This window comes from Cricetulus griseus (assembly GCF_003668045.3).
Source record: "Cricetulus griseus strain 17A/GY chromosome 1 unlocalized genomic scaffold, alternate assembly CriGri-PICRH-1.0 chr1_1, whole genome shotgun sequence".
NCBI lineage: Eukaryota > Metazoa > Chordata > Mammalia > Rodentia > Cricetidae > Cricetulus > Cricetulus griseus.
In genome coordinates, this window is record NW_023276807.1 from 99,607,152 (window position 1) to 99,633,934 (window position 26,783).

General features: G+C 46.4%; 1 protein-coding gene across 1 annotated transcript in view; it reads left to right on the forward strand.

Moving 5' to 3' along the window:
- The window catches only part of LOC100772745 (E3 ubiquitin-protein ligase ZNRF3), a 236,684-nt gene that overhangs the window by 141,123 nt on the left and 68,778 nt on the right, over positions 1-26,783 (forward strand). Inside the window, 2 exon segments of the mRNA XM_027387369.2 lie at positions 1,481-1,583; positions 2,413-4,116. Coding sequence (XP_027243170.1) covers positions 1,481-1,583; positions 2,413-4,116 — 1,807 coding nt within the window.

The following is a 26,783-nucleotide window of genomic DNA, read 5'->3' on the forward strand; positions in this document are numbered from 1 at the left end:
CCTTCGTAATGCTGTGACCCTTTAATATAGTTCCTCATGTGTGGTGACCCCTAACCATGAAATTATTTTCATTGCTACTTCATAACTGTAATTTTGTTACTGTTATGCATCATATTAGAAATATCGGTGTTTTCAGATGGGTTGGGGAATCTTAACCCATAGGCTGAGAACCACTGCTGTACACCAGCATAGATTACCTAGGTGTTTATAACTCTCCCTGCAAACCCTATGCTCCCTAGCCTGAAGCTTTGGACTTAGCTTTTCCAGGGCTCCAGCTCCTAGAAAAGGACCTGCTTCCTTGTGTTCCTTGTCCTTTAGCCCTGAGGACTATGATTGGGCCAAGCGGATTGAGCAGTTTCCTTTTCCCCATTGGCCCTACTTCAAGGAATGAAACTGGCCTTTATTTGGAGTTTGGGGTGAGAGTAGGAAATGTTTTAACTTTCCATTCCTACAACAAATGTCTGCAGTAATAAACATATAAAGAGCAAAAGTTTGTTTGAGCACATAGTTTTGGACATTTTAGCCCATGATCATTAGACTGCAATCCTTTTAGGCTTCTAGGGAGGCAGCGTAGCATGACAAGAACATGTGATGGAGAGGACTGGGGAGATGCCTCAGCAGTTAGGCATCACTTGGAGAGGATCTGAGTTCATTTCCTAAAACCTATATTGTGTTGTTCACAACTACCTGCAACTCCAGCTCCAGGGGACCAGCACCCTCTTCTACCCTTCTCAGGCAGCTACACTCACATGCGTACCTCAGTACAGGCATGTAAGCATGCATACATATAATTAAAAGTAAAAATTAAGGTAGTCTCTTATAAAATGCAGCTTTGCTGTTTTATAAGTCTGTGTTTCTGAATTATTCACAAAAATGTACCTTCTCCTTTTCTTATCCCTTACCCTTTGTTTCTCCATATATCTGACCCTATGCCAGCTTAACTCAAGTGGCATGGCTTCCTTCTCTCCTCCATTCTTCTCTGAGCAACTGTTGAGATACACTGCTTTTCTACCCTGAAAGTTTTCTCTTTATCTCTAATAAAATTTATCATCAAGCTTAAAAATAAATAAACCAGGTGGTGGTGGTGCACGCTTTTAATCCCAGTGCTTGGGAGGCAGAGGCAGGCGGATCTGTGACTTCCAGGACTTCCGGGACTACACAGAGAAACCCTGTCTCACAAAAACAAAACAATAACAAAAGAAACTAGAACAAATAAATAAATTTTCAAAGTTGCTTACCAGGAAGACACAAAAAAAGAGGAAGAGAGTAAACCAGATCCCAGTAGGCCTTGCTTCCTGGTACTGCCAAGCTAGAAACACTTAAAATCCATATTACAACAGGAAAGCATCAAAACAGTGCACAGGGCTATTCAGAATCCTGTAGGATACATTGAGGAGGCACATGTGTGAGGGTGGGAGCAGAGTGCCTTCTTTCCCTTCAGTCCATCCTTCATGCTATGTTTCCCTGTCTCCCTTTGCAGGAGCTTCGGGTCATCCCCTGTACCCATCGGTTCCACAGGAAATGTGTAGATCCATGGCTGCTGCAGCACCACACCTGCCCCCACTGTCGGCACAATATCATAGGTAATTATTACAAGCCTTGGAGGACATTGTCCCTCCCGAGTATGATAAGTGTTTGATGCATGCTATAGGCTTATGAGCACACTGAACCAACACAGTGTGGTCTTCTGGACCTGCGGGTGTGAAGGCCTTGGGTTTTGAAACTTGTCTGTACAATTCTTTAAGCAGAGCCTGCCATTAAGGATCACTTTTAGGGGCAGATGATGTGGCTCAGAAGTCACTGTTGCCTAGATTGTGCAAATTTTATTGCCCAGTATTCCCCCTCCTCTGAAGAAAATCATCTTGTGTTCAAGTTTAGGTTTCCAATTAATTAGGATCCTAGCTCGGTGTGGTGGTGTACACATGGTATACCCAGCACTTGGGAAGTACAGGCAAGAGTTCAATGTCATCTTCAGCTACATAGCAAGTTGGAGGCCAGGGCAAGGTACATGTCTGAGGAAAGTAAAAAACAACAAATCCCAGCATCCTGACCTGTCCTCCCTAGGCCTAAAGCCCTCTGTCTCTTTTAACAGAGACAGGGACTACCCAGGCCTAGAATACAGGGTTGTTTCTAAGGACACCAGGAATGATGAATATGCAATAGCAGTGTTTGTTGCTGCACCCATGTCATCATTACAGAGCAGGGTGGGAGACATTCCCATCTTTGTGTTTGTTTTGCTCTCAATAGACTCTGTGTGGGGAGATGGGAAAAAGACAGATCAGCCTCTGCCAGCTCAGCTGAACTTAGAGACAGTTTACAATGTGGCAGGGTCAAGCATAGACTCCCGGGCACATAGCTTCACATGATGCTTCAGTCTCTGCCCCATTACCTTATTTCCTCCATCTCTTCCAGAACAAAAGGGAAACCCGGGTGCTGTTTGTGTGGAGACCAGCAATCTTACACGTGGTCGGCAGCCAAGAGTGACCCTGCCAGTACATTACCCAGGCCGTGTGCATAGGACCAATGCCATCCCAGCCTACCCTACCAGGACAAGTATGGACTCCCATGGCAATCCTGTCACACTGCTGACCATGGACCGGCACGGGGAGCAGAACCTCTATTCTCCACAGACCCCCACCTACATCCGTGGCTACCCACCCCTGCACCTGGACCATACTCTGGCCCCTCATCGCTGCAGCCTGGAACACCGGGCCTACTCACCAGCCCATCCCTTCCGCAGGCCCAAGTTCAGTGGCCGAAGCTTCTCCAAGGCAGCTTGCTTCTCCCAGTATGAGACCATGTACCAACACTACTACTTCCAGGGTCTCAGCTACCCAGAGCAGGAGGGCCAGCCAATACCCAGCCTCACACCCAGGGGCCCATCCCGTGCCTTCCCACCAAGTGGTGGCAGTAGCCTGCTCTTCCCTACTGTGGTGCACATGGCCCCTCCCACCCACGTAGAGAGCGGCAGCACCTCCAGCTTCAGCTGCTACCATGGGCACCGCTCTGTGTGCAGTGGCTATCTGGCAGACTGTCCAGGCAGTGATAGTAGCAGCAACAGCTCTGGCCAGTGCCGCTGCTCTTCCAGTGACTCCGTGGTGGACTGCACAGAAGTCAGCAACCAAGGTGTGTATGGAAGCTGTTCCACCTTCCGCAGCTCCCTCAGCAGCGACTACGACCCCTTCATCTACCGCAGCCGGGGACCCGCTGTACACCTTGAAGGCTCCCCACCACCAGAGGAGCTCCCAGCAGCACACAGTCAAGGTGCTGGGCGGGGTGAGCCATGGCTAGGCCCTGCCTCTCCCTCAGGGGACCAGCTGTCCACCTGCAGCCTGGAGATGAACTACAGCAGCAACTCCTCGCTGGAACCCAGAGGGCCCAACAGCTCTACCTCAGAAGTGGGGCTCGAGGTTTCTCCTGGGGCCGCCCTGGACCTCAGGAGGACCTGGAAAGGGGGCCCAGAGGGACCATCATGTGGTTGCTGCTTCGATCCCCAGCCCTCTTCCCTGGGCCATGGGACTGGAGCAGCTGCTGGTGGCAGCACCTTATTCCTGGGTCCCCGGCTCCGTGAGGACTGCAACCCTACAAGTGGGGAGCCACAACCAGGGAGCTCCCAGGGCCTGTATGGCCTTCACTCAGACCATTTTCCCAGGACAGATGGGGTGAAATATGAGGGCCTGCCCTGCTGCTTCTATGAAGAGAAGCAGGTGGCCCACAGTGCTGGCAGGGGCAATGGCTGCTACACTGAAGACTATTCGGTGAGTGTGCAGTACACACTCACTGAGGAACCCCCACCCAGCTGCTATGCAGGGGCCCGGGACCTGAGCCAGCGCATCCCCATTATTCCAGAGGATGTAGATTGTGACTTGGGCTTGCCTCAAGACTGCCAAGGGATGCACAGCCACAGTTCCTGGGGTGGGATGCTGGGCTTGGACGTCTCCCGACTCCACTGGAGTCTGGGGACAACCCGGGAAGAGGAACAGGCTCCATGCTGCCAAGCGGAGGTGCCACTGCAGCCTGGCTGCTCTCCAGAGGAGGCAGATGCTTCCAGGGCTAGCCTCTCCATTGCCCCCCAGGACACTCAGGAGTCCCATGCCCTGGCTGCTGAGGCTTCAGGTGAGAGCAGATGATAGTAGGTATTTGTATAGAGGTCTTCTTCTCAGGCCTTTTCTGTTTGGCTGCTTCTGTGACTTGGCTTCTGCACCTGCTGGCTTTCAAACATTGCTTCTCAGCCCCACCCATCCTCAAACCCTCTATCCATGATGTTGGCATCTTTTCGCTTCAGATGCTTTACATCCCAAAAGTAATCTTAATTTTATCAGCTCTTCTGCATCTCCTATCCCTTGGTCCATCCCTGTGCCTCTTAGCAAAGTCCTCCTGACAGACCTTGCTGCACTTGCCTACTCTCTTTGATCCAGCCTTTGTCCCATCCCTGCATCATGTCAGGTTCATTTTCATCTCCAGACCTCTCTAGATCTCAGCTAAGTGGCCTTCCTTTCCCCATCAGTCTCACTCACTCCCTCTGCTACTTCCTAAGTCACCTCAAGCCAGGCACCTTATGGGAAGGTCTGTGTGGCCTGTAAGGGGTCTCTCTGCTCTTTCAGTGCCACCAGGAATTATTCACTTTTCTGCATTATGGTTCCATGACATCTTAGGGCTTCCAGAAGACTCGTATATCCAAACAAGGGAGACCTGTCCCCCAGAGACTTGAGCTCAGGAAAGAAGCCATTGCTGTCCCTCCCCCTTATTACTCCCGTAGTCTACCCACCATTGTGAACTGTCACTTCCAAGAGCCCCATACACAGAATAGGGATGCCCAAGGCCCTTACCTGGTACACACTGCACTAAGCTTGCTGTGCCGGCTCTCTCCACAACCTTGATGACTGTTCTCCCTCTCTCCCAGGACCAGGATCTGGCCCATGCATCGGTACGGGAGCTTGAGCTCAGAAGGAACTCTTGTGTAAAAATCGGAAACTGTATGGAGACTTCAAAGTCTGGCTTCCTTCAAAACTAATAATATATTAGTTTTATATATTAGTTTTGACAAACACAAAAGTGGTAATAAAGACAGCCCTCCTCAACCCAAAATGTGAGCCACCTGTGGCATCCCCCATTAACAAACCAACAGACAAAATCTTGAGTCCTTTGCCTCTTTTAATAATGTGTTACTCTATTTTGTAATGTGTACTTGGGATTCTGAGGTGTGTGGGATTGAGTTCTCTGCTTTTTTTTTCTAAGATGTTATATGTAAATGTAAAAAGTTATTTAAATATATATTTTAAAGAACCCTAACCACCAACTTTTGTTGAAAAAGAAAAGAAAAATCACTGCTGCATTAAATGAACCACATCATGTGTCGATACTGTTGTCTCCTTAGAGGGACCTCAGGCCTTTGAAAAGCTCAGGGTTACACCTGCCTTATTGAAAATGAACCAGAAACTTGAAATAAAAAGTTAGTTGATAAGGGTACAAACTCCAAGGAACAATGCAAAGCTGCCTCTCCTCTTTTCCATTTTTTGAGGCAAATCTGGACTTCAGGGCTTCTGGAAAGCCACGCCTCTCCTGCCCACACCTGTAAGCAGCCATGGAAACTGCTAGAACAGGAGGGAAAGGGGAGGTGTCAAACCATTGTTGCCTAGGCCCCAGGTTGTTGGGGACAGTTGTGCCCATTCTCTTCTGTTCCTTTGGGTCATCATCGTCCTTGTCCCAGCATAAGATGGGACTGTCACTAGGCTCTCTCCTGCATTCTGACCATTGTGGCAGAGAAGAGACACCCTCATCCTTACTGTCCAACTGTCCAGCTCTCGAGTCTTCTGTAAAATTGTTTTGGGCTTCGTGCCACCAATTGCAAAGTGTGCAGGGCAGAGACCCAGGAGGAATGTTGCTTTGTGGCCTTGGTGTCCTCTCACCCAGCAGCAGTGCACCACCCCTTAAAGAAAGGCATAATGGGGCACACATGTGTCCATGGTCTGGGGGCAGGCATGCCCCTTAACTGTTGCCGCCTTAGGTTGCCTTTTTAAGGGGCGCATGCTTGATCCACAGGGGTGTGCACTAAGCTCCATTTGAACCTATTTCCCATCCCTAGAAAAACTGCTTCGGGGCTCCTCAGGCCTCTGCCTAGTGGCTGCAGTAGCTCACCTCACCAGCAGAGGTCTGCTAGCCTATCTGCCTGATGCACTATATGTACTTATTCTCCACGGGACAGACTGTCAGATAGCTCAGACCCAAAGGGGAGGCATGTGTATATTTTTTTCCAGCCTCTTCTTTTTTAAGGGGAAGGCAGAGTTTTTTTAAAAGCAAACCATTTTTGGTTGTTTTTGTTGTTATTGTTGTTTTTAAGATGTTTTGTTTGTTTTTAAAAGGGAGAGATAATCTATTTAAAACTACTTCAGGGATTGTAATCCTTTTTGTCCAATATAGTTCTTGTTCTTAAAAATGTTTTCTTTTCCTTAGAGGAAACTAATTGTGTCGGCCCTGTGTCAGTAACTCTTCTGGTCACTTTTATTCATTGATTTAGCAGATACCTTTTGCCATCTGAAAGTGTTTGGCCTAGTAGGTCTGAAAGCTCAGTTACAGAATGGGAACCTTGGTACCTGGGGGAAAGGGGACCACCCTAGGTTACCAGAGACAGAAGTGACCCCTCTCCCAGTCAGGCTCCCAGGAAGTTGCCCCAGGGGCCAGACTGTACATTTTGAGAATGTCTGAATGCTTTGTTCTTTAAAACCCCATCCTAAGAAGAGGACGTTGATCATTTCTAGCCAGGATCTGGCAGAAGTCCCCATATCAGATGATCCAGCCATTTAACCCTTTAGGAAGAGGCCATGGTAAAATTTGTTCTTCCGCCCAACTCTGGGGTTCTGTCCCTCGAGGGCTCCTCCAGGCTGTGCCCAGTGCAACTATTAGTAAGGGTGTGAGAAGGGTCTAAACTGTTGACATGTGATCATCGGGGGTTGCCTTTATTTCTGGGGCCAGGAGTTGCAGCTGCTAAGAACAACAGCCTGCCTTACTGTGCAGTGGGAATGAGGGCACAGTTTTTAATACAAACTGCAAAGCTCAGCTTTCCACTGTTAGGTTGTTTGTTTTTTCTGGTTTTGCTTTTTTGTTTTTAGTGTCTGCATGTGCATCTCTCTCCCTTGGCTGAAACAAACCCCAGAAAGACTTGTCTTTGTCCTGGCTAGAACACCACTTCTCAGTCATCTTAAATAGTACACAAATGAGTAGAGAATCTGAATGTCACTGGAAGAAGTCAAATGAACAAGCCCAGCCACCTCTGAAAGAGTGGGGTGAGGAGGGGGCTGGGGAGAGAAGACAAACACTTGTCATTGTTATAGTTTGGGAATAGTAGGAACAAAAGGAAAATTTAGAAACAGTCATCATCTTTGTTGCCTCATCAGACCAGAACAAAATAACCTGTCAGCTATCTTTTGTCACCATTTAAATAAAAAGAAACAGTGTCTGTGAAGTTCCAAGACTCTAATATTGGTGACAGGTATTCTCTTTTGGGGAGTGGGAAGGGGACTAGAACGTCAGTAGTATAATCACATGGTCATGGACAAGGAACTCTGCACTTTCCCCTGGAAACCTCTATACCATCTAAGTGTGTGATAGCAAGTATGAGCTTGATATCAGCCCTGGGTGTAAAATAGCCATGAAAACATAGAATTCTAGAATCAGATGAAAATGGAAGTTTGGACATTCAGCTCCTTTAGCTGACAGTCCCCCTTCTCCTTCAGGCCCAGGCCATATTACTAGGTTCCATCTTCAGTCCTGTGGTTCAGGCCTCTGTCTTCTGGTCTCAAAGTTCACACAGGACTAATGCTTTTAAAATGTGGTCTATAAAAGAATTAGTTGAAAGTATCATCTTTTAAACTGACCTACCTTTTTCTTATCCTTACATAAACTTTTTGTATTGTTGGTCTAACAAGACACTTTTTTTTTTCTCCCATAGCACTTAAGATTTTTGTAAAGACTTTGCTGTAAAGGCTTTGTGATAAAATGGTCTAAGGGCTCTTTTCAACATTACCATTTGAAAAACTTTTTAAAGCTAGAAAACAACTTATGTATATTCTGTATATGTATAGCAACACATTTCATTTATGGAAATATGTTCTCAGAATATTTATTTACTAATATATTTATCTTAAGCCATGTCTTATGTTGAGAGTGTGACATTGTTGAAATAATCATTGAAAATGACTAACAAGGCCCTGTAAATACATGATAATTGCACACAGATTTTACATATTTGCAGACCAAAAATGATTTAAAGCAAGTTGTAGTCTTCTATGGTTTTGTAACAAATTGTACAAATGACTGTAAAAAAAAAAAATACAATTTTATCAAGTATGTGTTACATGTGGTCATTGCTATGATTGGCTAAAGTCTAGAGCCTGCTGCCTTTTGCAGGCCATTGCTCTGAGAACCATCTTATTCAGAGACTTTCTGGAAACTTCTGCTTCTATTAACAGAGTCCTAGTTGTGGGGTGTTTGCAGTCATCACAGTATTCTAGGGCCTGGGTTTTTATCCTTGCATAGCAGTGTTTGACAGGAACCTAAAGCAAGATTGTCACAACTTCCAGGCCAGCCTGTGCAATTTAATGAAACCCTGTGTCAAAAAAGTAAAAAGTGTGCTGGGTATGCATCTTGATGGCAGAGCACCTGCCAACAATCAAGGCTCTAGGTTTAAGCCCCCATAGCTGCCTTGCCCTGCCCCATATCCCCACTCTCCCACCCCTATCCCCAGAAACCCCAACCAGGCATGGTGGCTTACAACTGTAATTCTTGTGCTTCAGAGGCAAAGGCAGGTGGATCTCTTGAGTTCAAGGCCAACCTGGTCTACATAGTGAGTTCCATGACAGCCAAGTCTATGTAGAGAGATCCTGTCTCCAAATAATAATAATAAAGCCTGGGAATGTTGTCTCTTTTCCCTGGGAGGTTAGTTACGAGTACATAAAGCACTCTGAGGCTAGATGAAGAGCACAGTTTGTTTTTCAGACATGCTGCAGAGGACACTCCAATCTTATGAGTTCCCGTTATTTTTTCTTAGCTTGAGCCATTTCTCAGGGACAGCAGCTATACTCCCTGCCCAGTTCAGGTTCCTCTATGCACTCCTGGTGGCAGCTGATTCTGCAAAGCTTCCCAGAGCCTTTTTTAATGGCTCTGCCTAGCTCCAGTCTCTACTTCTTGGAGGTTTCAGAAGAATCTCACAACATGGGCTCTGCCACAGCATGGTACAGAGCCTGGTACCCCTGGATGGGGATGCCATGGATGGTTGGCATGTCCTCCAACTGCTGTCCCTCTTAGGTTTCAGGAAACAATGTCCAGCGCTTCCAGGCTGTCATCCCACTCTCCCTGGACAACACTTGGGTAGCGGCTGCATGTTTGGCATGTCTGTCCTCAAGATCTTGGCTGACTGTTACTTTTTTTTCCTTTGAACTTTCTTTACTCAATGCCAAGAAGAAAGCAGAGACGTCAGAATTCAAACTTGGGAGCTCAGAATAATTTATCAGGGATTTGTGTCTCAGTCTTCACTACAGCAACAACCAACATGTGCCTAGCACAGTCTAGTTACTGCATTCCTTTGCATATAGCACTGTGTGTGTTCCCTAGGACCCTGTGAAGTCACAGAAGCAGATTTAAAGGCAGGGAAATTAGAACTGGTTTGCCTAACGCCACAAAACTTAAGAAGCTCCTGACCACAGCTGACATCTATGGCATCTAAGCAAGCTCCTAATTTATTTATTCTTTGCCAAACTTCAAAAGGCCTTTGCATGTATTAATTCATTTCATCTTTAGGAACCCTGTGAGAGAAGGGCCAGTATCAGTTTATATGATAAAATCAAGGCACAAAGATTTGTCAGAGTTGAGATTTGAACATACTCTGAGGTCTGCTGGCCACCATGAAAAACTGGACTCACCAGGTCTCAGGCCTCTTGCTGCCAAGTTCTCTGAGTGGAATTTCACAGGCTATAGGTGTCTCATGTGTGTATACATCAATACATACTATCCACCTTTCTCATCTATTTTCCCGATTGTCAACTTCCTTCTGAGTATGAAGTTGTCCTGCAGAACTAAGCACAGGATGAACCTCAAACCCCCAACTGTGGATCTGTTAATGGAGGATGTTCCAGCCCTCTATTCCGGGAACCTTTCCACCCCAATCCTGACATCAGCTTTAGGATTTTCATCACCTGGATATATGAATCTGTATAGTAAAATCTCTGGCTTTAGCTTTTGCTTCCCCCACCCATCTCATCACTGCTGGTCACTGGTTACTTCTCTGTGCCACCCGCAGGTCCTCTGCTCTGGGGTGCCTAGCAGCTGGCCTACTGACCACTTGCTCTTGGCCTTTCTTGTTTTGTGTCACTCTACCTGTAACAAGTCTTTTTTCTTTTTTTGTCCTGCCAGTCAACTCCCAAATAATGACATGAAGATTTTAAAATTATGAAAGCTTGACCTATAGCTTATAGTTGTTCCTAACTAGCTCTTATAACTTAATCCATTTATATTAATCTAAGTTCTATCATGTGGCACTATCCTTCCATCATGCACCACCCGTTTCCTCTGTCTCGTGTCTCCGCCTTTCTCCTTCCCAGAGTCCTCTCTGTTCCAGGAAGTCCTGCCTAACCTAACCTCTTCCTGCCTAGCTATTGGCTATTCAGCTCTTTAATAAACCAATCAGAAGGTGCCTGAGCAAAGACACATCTTCACAATGTAAACAAATATTCTGCAGCATTTTCCCTTTTGTCTAAATAAAAAGGAAAGGGTTTAACTCTAACCCAGCAAAACTATATGTAATAAGAGCAATCATCAGGTAACAATTATATCTACAAAGTCTAGCCTATCTGGCAGTGATGGCACACGCCTTTAATCCCAGCACTCGGAAGCAGAGACAGGCGGATCTCTGAGTTCGAGACCAGCCTGGTCTACAAGAGCAAGTTCCAGGACAGCTTCCAAAGCCACAGAGAAACACTGCCTCGGAAAATAAAAAAAAAAAATGTTAGAGAAAATATTTTATTGCCTAACCTATCTTGATAAGTCAAAAGTTTTCTACTTAGTTTGCTTTCTATCCTAACTTGTATTGCCAACCCAAAGCTATCTTTTTAGATAAACAACTTAAGCTTTTATGTCTCTCAACCTTATATATTTTATATTTTTTGTGAATTTCTTTTTTGAATTTGGTGACAAGGAAAACTGTAACTATATCTGGTCTTTAATCCCATCAAAGACCCCAGAAGGATATAATATTACCTGATTAAACAGGAAGTGCAGAGCAAGCAACTTCCAAAACTATAAAAATGACAGAGACATCTGGCTGCTGGAACAGTTGCCCAAGGTTCCTTTGCAATGTTGGGGCATCCTTATTTGTCCTATAGGCCTAGAATATCTGATAGAATTTTGTGAAGCAGGAATTTTGAAGGACTGTCCTGCCTTGTCTTGGCAAAGTTTGGCAGTCACTTTCTTTTTGAGTCCTGTTTGTCCAGCTTAGACAGCATACTGTCGGCAGTCGAGGCAAGGGCAGTTTCTTTGTCCAGTGTCTAACTTTGCCAAAGATGAAGGCAAAGGTTCTTCCATGCCCATCATCCTTTTCTGAAGAAGATTGGTGCTGCCAGGAGCAGATGTGTCTCACTGTCATGAAAAGCCTTCTGTTATTAAAACATTTGAATGCCATATTCTGTAGGTCTTTGAAATGTTTGAAGACCATCTATTTAAAATATATCTGACCTTGCAAACATACCTAACATGACTATAAGATTGATTGTTATGGATGACTACTAGCCTGTATTTCTTAATTATCCTAAATAATTTTTAATAATAGCTTTCAAGGACTAGAAATTTGTATTACATTATTAAATGAGCTGTGTAGGTACAATACCTTAAACAGGAATAGAAACATATATACAGTATAACAAAAATAACCTTAAATTTGTATTGATATATAAAAATCCATACCAATGTAGAATATTTGAGACTAATGGGTTTTTTTAGTTTGAAATTAGATTTAATGATAAACCCTTTTTTAAAAAAAAATATTTATTTATTATGTATACAACATTCTGCTTCCATGTGTATCTGCACACCAGAAGAGGGCACCAGATCTCATAACGGATGGTTGTGAGCCACCATGTGGTTGCTGGGAATTGAACTCAGGACCTCTGGAAGAGCAGTCGGTGCTCTTAACCTCTGAGCCATCTCTCCCTTTTTCCCTTCAAAAAGGGATACTTGAATCTAATCTCCTTGGTCTAGCTTTTTTCCTGACCATTACCAATAACAACTTGTAACCATCAACCACCCTAAATGATAACAAACATCCATAACCCACCAAATGACCAAAAAACCCCAACTCTTGGGAATGTGGGCACTGTGTTCTCTAGACTGCTTCCTGCAATCTAAGGGAAATGGCATCTTTAGGGGACCCTGAGAAAGTTGGGATAATGGTCAAGTCCTGGGAGAGCTAGCTGTATTATTTGTTATTTAGTCTCAGTGTAATGGGAAAGTGTAGAGCTTATCTGAAATCCTGGCTGGAGTAGTCTGTGAGGCTGGACCATCTATCTCATCTAGCAGCTTTGAAGTTGTCTGGATGCAGACTTTTGAGGAAACTGCAACAGAGGCACTTTAAAAGGCTGGATCACCTGAGCTACTTCTCTTTATTGGTATCTGGTCCTTTTTTCTGAAAACACAAACTTTTATAGGTAGCATGTGCCTTTCAATATTACACTATCTCTGGGCTTCAGCTCCTTTGAGGGTTTTGCTTCTTGGAAGGCACACTATGCATTTCCCTTTCAGTTGCCATCTGAGCACAACTTTGACCCAACAAGAGATGGCACCTGGTTCTGGGGCCTCGCTCTTCTGCTTTGCACCCATTCTGACTGCTTTGATGTCGGTGAGACCATTTAGCAGTCATGAAGCTTGATATTCAGTGAGATGGATTGTCAAAGTCCATGGGTAGGGATGCTGGAATTTTGACTCACATTGATTGTGTGCTAGAAATATAAAGAGGAAGTGATTATTTTTTTGTTGTTGAAGAGTAGTTCCCACGCAGAAACTAGAAAGTATGTTAGAGACTAGCTTTAACAGTTCACATGCTTTTCCTTTACTTCAGGTCTTAGAAATCTTGCTGGGGTTTGTGCCTCCTGCTCATCTAGACCTTTTTCATACCAAGTAAGGGAAAGATGTGAATTTTAAAAGGTCACGATGATATTTTGGTTCTTAAAGAACAGCATGCTGGGGCAGGAAGCTGGAGTCAGGAAGAGCTCAGTAAGAACGTTAGACGGTTTGCCTACTGGAAAGATGAATCTATAGCAAAGGATGGGAGAAGCTTTTTCGTTTGTTTGTTTTTGGTTTTTCACAACTTGCAAGATTTCTGTGTAAGCTGTGGGCTTAACTAATGCACATTCAAACACAAATGACAGCAGGTAAGTCCTACTGGACCATGAATACACCTAATCTGATAGCAAGAGCCTGGTAAAGCCACACAATAGGGAAATACATTCTGGGGTCCATAAAGACCAAAACATACTCCCTGGGACTGACTAAGAACAAGGGAACAATTGGGATAGATTTAATCACACAAAGAGAACTGGATTTTTAAGAAATGTCACCTATTCAGGGAGTAGAGAGCTCAGCAGTAGAAAGCTGGCTCTTCTTTTGAGAGGACCAGGTTTCCCACACCCACATGGAAGCTCACAGCCACCTGCAACTCCAGGTCCAGGGGACCTGATGCCTGTTTCTGGCCTCCTTGGGCTCCTGAAAATATGTGGTGCACATATTAGGCTCACATATATACACATAATAAATCTTTTTAAAATAAAATTACCTTGTTGTATTTTGATTGCCTTAAATTTTATTTTAGCTACCTTAGTAGGGGGAAAAGATGTGTATGCTTCATCTCTCTCTCTCTCTCTCTGCGGGGGAGGGGGTGGTATGTGTTGTTTGCTTTCATATTTTTAGTCTAGTCACCTGTCTCTTCTCTGGGGCAAATCACTGTTAAGATTCTGGCTGGCATGCAGGCAGTTTAGAGCCATTCACTCTCCAGTATTTGTGATGTCACTAGTTTGTGATGGGGGTGTAGGCAAGTATTACATCATCAGATTTTATGATTGAATGACACTAGAAGAAGACCAGAAACTTCTGAAGTCTTCATTCTCCCTGAAAGCATGTTTCACATAACCAGGCATACAGACCATATTATGTGGGTACAGATGTTGAGATCCATCTATCTGTGCGTAAAAGTGCCCTTTTCCATGCACATAAAAGATAGTTGGTGCTTTGAATTATCAAAATAGCTGCCAAGGTTAGGGACCAGAAATGAAAGAACACACACCTGCGGCCCTGAGCACCTCTCCCTATGTCTCTGCCTCTCGCCCAAGGAGATGACACGGTTTCTGGAATGTGGTTTTATTTTACATCCCATGGCAAATGCAATAATTAGAGCTGTTAGCACTGTAAAGGCCTGGAAATGAGAACAAAGACCGCCTCTTCCTGGGAACTCTTGGGCAATGCCTCTCTCCTTCTCAGGTGCTGGTCCTGTTTGTGGTTTTGATTTTTTTCATACACAAAATGCCAAAGGAGGCTCCTTCCCGAGTGGGAGGAGAGTGAAATGATGGAAAAACGAAGTATGAATCTGGCAGGGACTCCTGGAATGGCCATGTGTTGCCTGTTTGAAATTTCAACTATTGTCCCTGGAGAAAATCAAAGCTGGCAGGCCGACCGCAACACAGGCTGCCCTGTGGTAGAGCCACCCCCAAGCCCATGGCATCTGGACCCACAGACACTTGGGAAGACAATGAGGCCTATTCAGCAGCAAACTCTGGCTTCACCTCCCAAGAGGTGGGTCAGTCTTAGCATTGGAAAAGGTTTGTCTTTGGGAAGGGTTTGCAAATATCTAAAACCAGACAAACAAACATTCTTCTAAACCAGTGAATCCTGGAGAGATGACTCCACACTTGCAAGTCTCCAGACAGTTGCCATCTGCATTCAGCTCTGCTTGGTGGAGACTAGGCAGGGACAAGAAGCTATTGTGAGGATCCTTCTGTTTTCCTTCTCTTCCCCAGCTCCCCTTCAGTGCCCCCAAGTCTCCTTATGTAATGCCACCTAGATAGTGATCTGGAACTCATGATCCTCCTGCCTCAGCCCTCTGAGTACTGGGATTATAGACATTTGCCACCATGCCCAGCATCCTTCCCCATCACAAGTTTAGTTTTCTCACTTCCTCCTTTCTTCCAGACATTTGTCCACCATATTTACTATATTAGCTTTGTCATTCAATGATGGAGGGACGTAACTTGGCTTCTGAGAAGTATGAGCCTTCTGGCACACAGCCATTCCACATGGATGTCTCTTGAAACAAACTCCCTCCCTCCCTCCTCCCCTCTCCCTCCACCCCACATTTGAACATTGGACCTCAAACTTTCTAGAGAAGTGCTCTTATCCCTGACCTCTATCCCCAGACCCACACTTTATTTTTTTTAACAGTGTTTTTTTAACTTTATTTTATGTTCATTGATGTGAAAGGTCAGATCCCCTGGAACTGTCGTTATGGACACTTGTGAGCTGCCACCCAGGTCCTCTGGAAAAGCAGCCAGTGCTCTTAACTGCTAGGCCATCTCCCCAGCCCCCTTTTAGTAGTATTTATTTTAAATATTTATTATTTGTGTGTATGTGCATTTGTGTGCAAGTAGCCATGCAGGCTAGAGGAAGACTCCAGATGCCTTACTGTGAGCCATCATGTGAGCCAGGAACCACACTCAGGTTCACTAGAACAGCAGGTACTCTGATGTGTGTGGCCACCAAGCCAGCCCTGCACTCTTCAGGTTTGATTCAGCTCCTTCTCTTCGTTCAGCATGGCTCACTTTCAGTTGACTGAACCCTAAGGGTACACCTCATTCTTCTTAATCCAACACTTAGTAACTTCACTATTTCTCCTGCATCAATAAAATTAGTATTTATTGAATATTTAATGAAGGTCAGCTGTTATTCAAGCTCATATCATGAAATGCTACCCACGGTGACATGGGTATGGGTGCTGCTACCACCCCTAGTTTACAAATGAAGAAACTGAGGCACAACTTGCTCAAAAACAATGCCTCAGCCAGGCGTTGGTGGCGCACACCTTTAATCCCAGCACTCGGGAGGCAGAGGCAGGTGGATCTCTGTGAGTTCGAGACCAGCCGGGTCTACAAGAGCTAGTTCCAGGACAGCCTCCAAAACCTGGTCTTAACAAAACAAAACAAAAAACAAAAAACAAAAAAAAAAAAAACCAATGCCTCAGACCCTATGGCTAGAAGACCTAGCCAAAGTCTACATGGCCCTTGCTCTGTGCCACTCACAATTGTCACTGTGACTCTGCCTTTTCTCTGACTGGTCCATCTACCCACTGTCCCTGGGCATAGGTCTAGCCCTATCTTGTCACAAGATTTCTCTAGGCTCAGAAATTGTTCTAACCTAAGTTGGTATCCCAGATCTATCACTCAGCAGGCAAGTGAATGCATACCTCGGAACTGTAATTTTCTCCTCCATGAGACAGGGATAGTAATAACATCTCCAAAAGGATTACCATGGGAACAAAGTGAAGCAATGCAGAGGGAGTTCCTTGCATGGCTGCCCACAAAATGAGTGCCAAATATGTAATATTCTTGCACTAGGATTCCAAAGGAAGAAGTGTGGCACTTTTTGTCTTCAGGTGATACATATTGAATTGAGGGCTATATCTATAGATAGTAGCTTACAAGAGGGCTCAACAATAGCTCAGAGGTTAAGAGCACTTCCTGCTCTTCCAGGGGACCTGACTTTGGTTCCCAGCAGCTCACAAACACCTATAACTCTGTGGAATCCAGTGCTTTTCCTCTGGCCTCATGGGCACCACACACAGAGCATACAGTCACACAAACACATGTATGCATAAATGAAAATATAAATAATTTTTTTGGAGACAAGGTCTTACCATGTAGCCCTGCTGTCCTGGAACTCACTATATAGACGAAGTGGTCTCAAATTCACAGAAATCCTCCTTCCTCTGCCTCCCAAGTGCTTGGATTAAAGTCATGCAATACTACACCCACTTTCAGATAAATCCTTTTAACAAGAAAGTAGATAATGAGGGTCAGCAAGATGGTTCAGTGGATAAAGATGCTTGCTGTCTGCCTGACAGTGCAACCCTGCTGACCTGAGTTCAATTGCCAGAACCACCTAAATGTGGACGGGGAGAACCAACTCCACAGACTTGTCCTTTGATCTCTACATGAGTGTCATTGCACACACAACACACTCATATCCTATACATATTCATACAAACATACACATACACATGACAACAATAATAATAAAGTAAATTTTAAAGTAGATACTGGGCTATTGAGATGGCTCAGCAGGTAAGAATGCTTGCCACTCTGCCTGGTGACCTGAGCTTCACCTCCAGGTCACACATAGTAGAAAGAGAAAACCGACATCTGCAAGTTGTCCTCTGACCTCCACACATATGCTAACACACATACATAACATTCACAATAAATGTTTTTAAATGTTTAAAAAGAATGTAGATAATGCTTTATTAATATTACATTGTAACCTATTTGCTTATCAACCCCCCTCTAGTCCCTGATACCCATAGTCTTAAGTGGCATGATCCAACATTTGGTATGATCTTCATCTCAGGTTTTCATATGAATCAATATGGCTTATAAAGGCAAACAATGGGCCTCTTTAAAGTTAAAAAATATTTCTGTCTAATGCAGTTTGTGTATCAAATCCCTCTTCTTGTCTCCTCTCTCTCTCTCTCTCTCTCTCTCTCTCTCTCTCTCTCTCTCTCTCTCTTCCTCCCTCTCCCTCTCCCTCTCCCTCTCTTTCCCTCCCTCCGTCCCTCTCCTTCTCTCTCCTCCACCCCCACCCTGTGGCCTCCTACATGCTAGGTAAGTGCTTGGCCACTGAGCTATGTCCCAGCTCCATAGCATCTCCTTTCTTGATTCATTCTCACTGAGTAGTCATTAGATTTTGATTCACCTGGTTGTGGAATTTTCTGGAATACTTCGTTTCTGAAAAATTCTTTGTCAGATGGCAGGGGAAGGGGCAACTGTGGATACAGTAAGGAAAGCAGTTAGGTTCTTCAGAGATTCTTGCCTCAAAGGTGGTTTAGAATAGTTAAGTCAGTCTCCAAATACTATTTGCCCCAGGTTCCTGAAGCTGTAGTGAAGGTTTTGGTCTTTAGTATCATCATTTGGTCTGGGCAATGAGATCAATTTCATGGCAATATCACCCTGATCACTACTGGTTTGACCTAATAGAATCTAAGTAGAGTTAGGCCTGGTTAGTGCTTAGATAGGAGAGTTGGGAGTTGAGGGAGGAGGATGTCCACATTGCCTTGTTCCTGTGCTCAATGGGCCTTTTCAGTGGTATTCTGCTGAGTTCAGTCTAAATAGCCCTTGCTTCCCACATGTTTGGAGCTGAGTTCCTTGACATATGCAAGCTCATGCTTCTATTTGGGACACATCTGTCCTTCTCTGATGCTCAGCCAAGCGTTCTCCCTAGTATTTTTAGCTCCTGTAATCTTTCTTTCTTCTCTTTAGTTTTTCTCAGCTCCTGTTTTCTTTCTGGAAGACCAGCTAATCAAGAAGAAAGTGAGCCTGCTTTTATGAATTCTTGTCTTCTCCTTTATGGTTCCACCCTTCAAGCTACAGTGGCATTTCCCCCTGCCTTCTCGGTTGTTTTTATCCTGGCACACAAGCAGCAGACTCCCACACCCATATGGGGACACATCTGAGGTTCATGGTGCAAAAGGACAGAAAAACTGGGGAGAGAGAATGTGGAGAGTCCTGAACTGTGATGCCATGGCTTAGAGCATGTTTGCTGAATAGTCACCAGTCACAGGCCTTGGGCCTGAGATGGTAACGGACATTCTGGTTACCCCGAGGCCACTTGCCGTTTGATTTTAAATTCAGGATGCCTCCATTTGCTTATTTCCACCTGAATGTACCCACAGGTCATGCTTTGTACCAGGATCAGTCTTTCTCTTACTCCATCAGAAGAGTGAACTCCCGACTTTCTTGAATTTCGTATCACTAGATTCCCCAACTAGGAACCTGGGGAAGCAAGATCAGTAAACATCACAGTGCTGAGCCAGGCCTAAGCCCAGAGAACAATGACCTGAGGTTTGTTTGAAATGTTGAGAATGGGTACCTGTAGCTCAGTGGTGGAGGGCCATGTACTTGATCCAGACAGACAGACACACAATTATTTTATTCATCATGGAGTTTTGATGAGACAGGACTTTGTTTGCCAGACTGGCCTTACACTGCCTTACTTGCTCTATTCCCAAGTGCTGGGATTACAGGTGTGTGTGCATCACACCCAGTTTAGTCGGTGCTGGGTATAGAACCCACATGCAACACAAGCACCCCGCTAATTGACCTATATCCCCCTCCCTCTCTGTGTATGTGTTTAAAATTGCATTATTCACTTTGTGTGTCTTTCTATGTGTGTGTGCTCATGCGTTCAAAGGCTTGAGTGTGGAGGTCAGAAGACAATTAATTTTTGGTTGTCAGTTCTCTCTTTCTGCCATGTGAGTCCCAGTGATCAAATTCAAGTCACCAGCCTTGGTGGCATGTGCCATTCTCTGCTGAGGCATCTCATTGGTCCTCAGGGTTCTCCTTCATAACACTTGGGGGGGAGGGGTTCTGTGGAATATGATCACATGATCATAAGTACTGCAAAGCCCTTGGGAGTCTCTTTTAAAGGCAACATCTCACTATGTAGGCCTTGATGGCATAGAACTTCCTATGGTAGGCCAGGCTGGCTTCACACTCACAGAGAACTGCCTGCCTTTGCCTCTAGAGTTCTGAGCTTTAAGGTGTACACTACTGTGCCTGACAAGTAGAATCTCTAGATGTTTGGGACCACACACCCTTGTGTTGTGCCTATCTTCAACATGACAGCCTTCTGAGCAAAATCTTTCCAGTTGGTATTTTAAACACTAGACTGACCCAAACTTAGTAGGTCCCCCAGGAGGAGGCAAAGGACCTGATGAAAAGTGTAAGCAGGCAAACAGTCTCAGACACCAGCATCTTCCTGAAAGCAAGGGGTACTGTGAATGTCCTCATTCTTTCCATGAAATAAGGCTCTGAAACTCCCCAGGCATGCAAAGCATGGAAGTGAGCATTTGAGGCAGCTCCCTGCCGGAGGCCAGCACCACATAACTGAGCAAAAGACCTTGAGCCCTTAAGCGCCATGACCTACACACACTCAGCTGTATTTTTAGCCTCCTGTACGATGTTTCCATCACCTGTGCTGGGCTTTTAGCTTCAGAGAGAAGGTGGGGGTGGGGAAGGCCAGAGGGACGCTTCTTACTCACAGCAGCCCTGAGGCAGGAGCTCACAGGCTGATTACACGTGTGTCACTGTCATGAGTGTGCCACCTGTTTAGTGACAAAGATCCAGAGTGCTTAGAAAAGCCACAACGTTTTTGGGGGGATGGGGAGTTCAAAACAGGGTTTCTCTACATAGCCCTGACTGTCCTGGAACTTGCTCTGTAGTCCAGGCTGGCCTTGAACTCAGAGATCCACCTGCTTCTGCCTTCTGAGTGCTGGGGTTAAAGGCGTGCACCACCACCCCCCGGGCTTTGAAACAGTTTTTTAATGCTCTGCTGTCATCATCTTGAAATTTTTCTATTTTGTTTGAGACAGACTCTCACTCTTTGCCACTGAACACCAGTAACCCCTCTACCTCATACTTAGGGTTTCTCTTTGTAGCCCTGGCTGTCCAGGAACTCAATCTGTAGACCAGGCTGGCCTCCTGAGTGCTGGGATTAAAGTTGGGTGTGCACCACCATGCCCAGATAGGACCCTGTATTTTCATTTCCTACTCAACCATACAAACTGTAGAGCTCTTATTGTACCAAAGCCTAATGAAAAGTCCTGCAAGAGCAACTTTGGATACAGAGGAGGGGCACAGTGGTCACAAAGCCTGAACATCCTGGGTTGGCCAAAATAAACTTGTTTTGAATCTCCTGTGTGCTGGCCCCCTTCCTATTTTTATCCTCTTGAACCTAAAGGAGATACAGAGTTTAGTAAACTTCGGCAAACATAAATTGTAGAGAACTCCATCCTGCTTAACTTCTCTCCATCATCCCGGCTGATTAATGCAGTGTTTGGGGTGGAACCCCAAAGGACTCACTCACCTTAGACAAGTGCCCTCTTTCCAAGTGTACCACTTCTCAGCCCCAAGTGTGACAGATGAGAGCCTGCCTTCTTTCAACAAATATTTAGGGTTAGGGTTGGAGACATGACTCAGTCAATGGAGTGCTGGCCTAACAAGCACAGAGCATCATTTTGTTAGTTTATCTGTAGTACTCTGGAGTGTCTGAAATACACACAGATGCACACATACCCTAAACTTGGGCTGTCCTGTTAGTGGCTATGTCCTCAGCACATTCCATGTTCCTAATTATGCATCTTTGTTTTGAGACAGAGTGTCCTATAGCCCAGGCTGGCCCTGTACTTATGTAGCTGAGGATGACCTTGAACTCTCTTGGTTCTCCTGCCTTTACCTCCCCAAAGCTGAGATGGCAGGCATGTGTGAGCCACCTACCTTGTTTATTTGGTGCTGGAGGTTGAACTCAGGTCTTTGTGCATGCTAGGTGAACACTCACTCTAGCTATATTCCCTTCCCATTACTGATTATTTGTAGAAGGGGAGCAGGCTCACTTCTGCCTAGAGCCTACACCAGTGTTACCTGTTCACTTTCTGTGTCTTTGGTGGTAATTCTGCTCTTGGGGGTGAAAGCCAAGAGTGTAGAGACCTCAGGTCTTTCTGTTTTTTCTTTCTTCTTCTTTTTTACTTTTATTTTTTCCATGACAGGGTTTCTCCATGTAGCTTTGTAGAACAGTCTGGTCTCTAACTCACAGAGATCCACCTGCCTCTGCCTCCCAGTGCTGGAATTAAAGGCATGCGCCACCACCAATGGGCAGGTCTTGAAGGAGGAATGAAAAGGCTGGTGTTGTGTGCTTTTCCTGAGGAGACATGAACAAACACCCTGCTCTACATTTTGCACCAACTGCAACAGAGACTCCATCCAACCAGTGAATGAATTTATTGGGCTTTACTATAGGAGCTTGGGGGACTTGAAAGCAGGCATCTACCAAAAAAGTCCTGTCCTACATAGAGTATCAACTCTGAGAAGTGGCCCTGTGGAAAGCTGCTTTCAGCTGACCTTCCACCCACACTGTATGCTCTAGCTGCATCTCCCGAGATCTCAAGCACCTGGGGCAGGAGAGCGGTTGGAATCTCAGGTTAGGATCTTGTGACACTCCCTTCCGCTAGAGCTGGTGTTAGCAGCCGGTCGTGGTTACCATAGACTAAGTGATAATCTTACTGCTCTTTCTTTGTTGCAACTATGGGCAAAAGCCGTCTCTGCTCAGAAATGACCAATACTCATGGTTCATGTTCGGCCCTGAGTAAAAAAGCTTATACAACAGACCCACGTGTGGAACTTGGAGGCTGTGTTCTCCCTAGCAGGTGGAGGGTGTGTCCACTGGGTGGTGGAGGCTCCACTCAGGAGCATCGAGGGTTCTTGAATTCAGGAACGACAGGGAAAACAAACAATTGAACAAGATTCTTCTTGCCACAGCTCTGGGTCGTGTGGGTGGAGAGGGACAGAAAGGCAGGCGCCTCATGGGAGGTAGCTGCGCCCTTGGGGCCCAGCTCTGGGAGCTACCTCCTGAGTGTGGAAGGCAGGGGAAGCGCAGGCCCCGCAAGAGGGAAGAGGGCGAGGGGCACAGGGGTGGGTGTATCTCGTGCAGGCCAGGGAATCCCGCGGGGCCATGGCCGCTCAGCCCTGCCTCAGGGCACAGCGCGAGTCGGCACACGGCACACGAGGGCAGATGTTCCCGCCGCCTAGCAGGGCGCAGGCCCGCACTTGCCAGCCCGGGACCAAGGACTTGAAAGCTCCCAGCGCGCAGCCCGGACCTGTCCCGCCGGGCGGGCGTCACCGTGGCGTTTTGGGAGAGAGCAATAGGAAAATCCCCACTGCCTCGGGGTGTGAAGAGGAGGCAGGAGATTCGAGATACCGGGGGAGAAGGCCCTGCCTCGCGCAGGCCGGGAGTTTAAGCCCCAGTCTCCCTTCTGCAAGAGACACAGCGCCTGCCTGGTCGAGTTGAGCTCTTCAGTTGCTTCTCTTTGAACCTTGAGGTCTTTTATTGTTCCTATTTTGCCGATGGTTGAGCAAAATGCAATATATGTATAGTGTCTCCCATTTTTTGCTAACTAAAAATAATTTAACCGGGGCGTACACCTTTAATACAGCTCTTGGGAAGATCTCTGAGTTCGAGGCCAGCCTGATCTACATAGTTCCAAGCCAACCAGGAGTACTTAGTGAGACCCCGACTCAATCAAGATAACGATAAAATAAGAACAACAACAACAATAATATGAAACTGGAACAATGGCTCAGTAGATAAAAGCAGTTGCTACCAAGCCTGACGACCTGAGTTCGATTCCCAGAACCCACATGATACAAAGAGAACCGACTCCCTCAAGTGGTCCTCTGACCTCACGTGTGCACCCCACACATACACATATACATAAACAAAATAATGCTTATGTGTGCATGCATATTTTACCCCTCCGTGTAATAGCCCTAGATGTCCTGGAACTGTAGGACCAGTTGCTCTGTAGACCAGACTGGCCCCTAACTCGGAGACCCACCTGCCTCTGCCTCCTGAGAGCTGAGATTAAAGTCAGGTGCCACCACCGACCGGCTATAAATAAAACATTTTAAAAGAACATTAAGTTGCCCTACTTGACACAGTATGTGATGGGACTGTGTACAAGGCTCAGTATGCTGTCCCTTTGCTAGCTGCAGCACTTCACAAGGAGAAAGAATTCCACATTTACTGAGCTCCTGCGGTGCGTGAGTAGTTTCCATGCACCATCTCATTCTGTATAGCCGCCTTGTGGAGCAGATGGTGTCGACATTCCACTTAGCAGAAGGGATCCCTGTTTCCTTTAAACTTGAACAAGTGGGATACGATCTGGTCAGGAGAACTCCAAAACAAGCTTTAGCTAACCACGACCATGCTCTGGTGACTACCGCAGTGGCGGAGCCCGCGCCTGGGTCACGACTCAGGTGAGGGTGGAGCTGGGGTCACCGGGCGCCCGGCCTGTGTCAACCCCGCCAACCCTCAGCGTGGGGACTCGGAGGCAGGGCCGGTCCCGACCTCACCTGTAGACTCCACACCTCCAGTGGCCACGCCCAGCGGCCCCTGGGGCGGGGCCAGGAAGGGCGGGGGCGGGCTCGGGGGCGTGAGTGGCAGGCGGCGGGGCGGGATGCGCACGCGCAGTCTGACCCGTTCTGGAGCCTCGCCGGAGACTGGAGGCCGGGGCGGTGCTGAGGAGGGCGGGTAGGGGCGGGTCGCCCGGCCGGGGCGGGGCGACGCCGAGCTCCGTCCTGCTCCCATGGCCGCCCCCGGCTCCCGGTGCTGCCCCCTCTGCCCCGGGCCGCGCCCGGGGGTCCCGCACTGACGGCCCATGGCGCCGCCCGCTGCCCGCCTCGCGCTGCTCTCCGCCGCTGCGCTCACCCTGGCGGCCCGGCCCGCGCCCGGCCCCCGCCCCGGCCCCGGTGAGTGAGACCCCGGCCTCCCCACGCCCCGCTCTCCCTCCCTCGCGCGTGGACACCGGAGAACGCGGTGCCTGGGCTTCTGTCCCGGCACGCGGCGTGGACGCTCCTGCCCCGTTACCAGGACTCTGTCCCGCACGCCGGCTTCGAACTTCCCGGGGACTCAGGTCACTGCTTACCGGAGAGAAGGGGTGCGTGACGGCTGAGGTCGCCCGTACCGAGTGCAGACTACGCAGAGTCCCGCGTCCTGCTTCCCAGGCCGAGTCCGCCGCGCGGTCCCCCGCCCCGAGGTGGTGCCCTCTGCCAGGACAGAAGCTGGGACTCTGCTTAGTTTCCGTACGCCCTTCCTTGCAGCAGAATCCCTTCCCAAATGGAAGAACAGGCATGAGGATGTTGTCTGGCCCAGTTCAGTTTCTGTGCGGGTTGTTGGGTGCTGAGCATACTGTGGTGAACCTGCCGCTGGGGTCTCCACCCTAAGTTGCGGATTGTGATGTTGCAAAGACAAGGTTTTGCTGGTGAGAGAAAACTCCGAGTTGCTTTGTTTTGTTGCCAGCTTGGATTAGAGAAAAGGCTGAGACTTATTTTCTGTGTGATTTTTAAGGCTAATTTTGAGCTCTGTGAACCTCGGTTACTAGATCTGTAAAAGGAAGTTTGATGGTAACTCACTCCCGAGCAGAGAGTTGGTGAACACTGATTGATACACTGTAGGCACCATATACAAAAGGCTGTCAGTAGACATTTAAATAATCCTTTTAATAGTGTTAATCCAGTTCACTAAAGACTAGACACCTGGTTTACCTTGGGAATACTTTGAGTTTTTTATATGATGAATCCTGACAAAAGGGCAGAATGAAGGGTTCACAGAACTCCAAACCTGAGGCTCAGTAGAAGTGGTTTCTAGATGATTGATGCCTTCTGTGGGACTTGTATAATTTGCCCACTTCTCCTGTTTGTAGTGTGTGAGCAAGGAGGGAGGGACGTTCCTAGAGCCAGGACGTGTCAACATAACTGTAACCCTAGTAACCCCTTAGCTCCACTTTGTCATCTCTGTGTTCAGAAGTGAATGTACTCTATGGAGAGAGAGGTGCGGGTGGAAATAAGCTAGTTTCCCTTCTGGAAAGGGCACAGTAATATAGCTCCGAAAAGACTGTGAACCAGTTTTGCCCGTGCTTGCTGGGAGGTAGCATCTGCTAGGCACCTTTGCCTTGCTAGGGCCGATGCAGCTGCTCTTGGGTAAAGTCGGTATGCTTTTATTTGGGAGTCTTGGGAATGGACAAATACAAAGCTGTTGTGAAACAGTCTGCGCTAAGTAACTCAAACTCTCGTCAGCCCAGTTTCTTAGCATTCTGCTACATCAGTGCTTTTGTGACATTTCCCCTCTGGTTCCAGAAGCAGTTTCAGAGATATACCACATGGTTTTTCAGCATCACATCCTGTCAAGAGCCTAGCCACTAGTTTGTTAAATCCTTTCCAATTAAAAAAATATGATGTACACTGAGAATATGCCAAACTTACCATTTCATATTTTGTGATATTGTAATTTTCTCTAAAATTTTGTGGATGGAAAAAATTATTCCAATACTTATATTCTGCACCACTTTGTAATATTTAAATTACTGGTGGTTCACATTTTTGAATGCTGACTTTATGAAAACAGTTAGCTCATTCCCCTTCAGTGTTATTCTAATTATAGTGTGTAGTCAACCCCAAATGATCTCCTCTCTCTCCATTCTTCTTTTGACATGCTTTCTCTTTTTTCACTACTGATAAGAAGGAAGACAGAGGTTAGTGATAGAGTCTTTTCTAGCCTTGAACCATCCGCCCCTACATTCTCATCTGGAATATGTCCTATTAGCAAATAGTATGTGATACTATAAAATCTGAGTTTGGTTACCTGCAGGGTCTTCATACTCTATAGCATATATTCTCTTGGCTCATAGATGAATAACTTACATGTTTAACATAGCAGTGAGTCCTTTTATAAACCTCTTTTCTTCTCTCTCTCTCTCTCTCTCTCTCTCTCTCTCTCTCTCTCTGTCTTTGGAGATAGGGTTTCTCTATGTAGCCTTGGCTGTCCTGTAACTCACTCTACAGACCAGGTTGACCTCAAACTCTAAGATCCCCCTGCCTGTGCCTCCTGAGTACTGGGTTAAGGTGTGCACCACAATGTCCAGCCCTTTTATA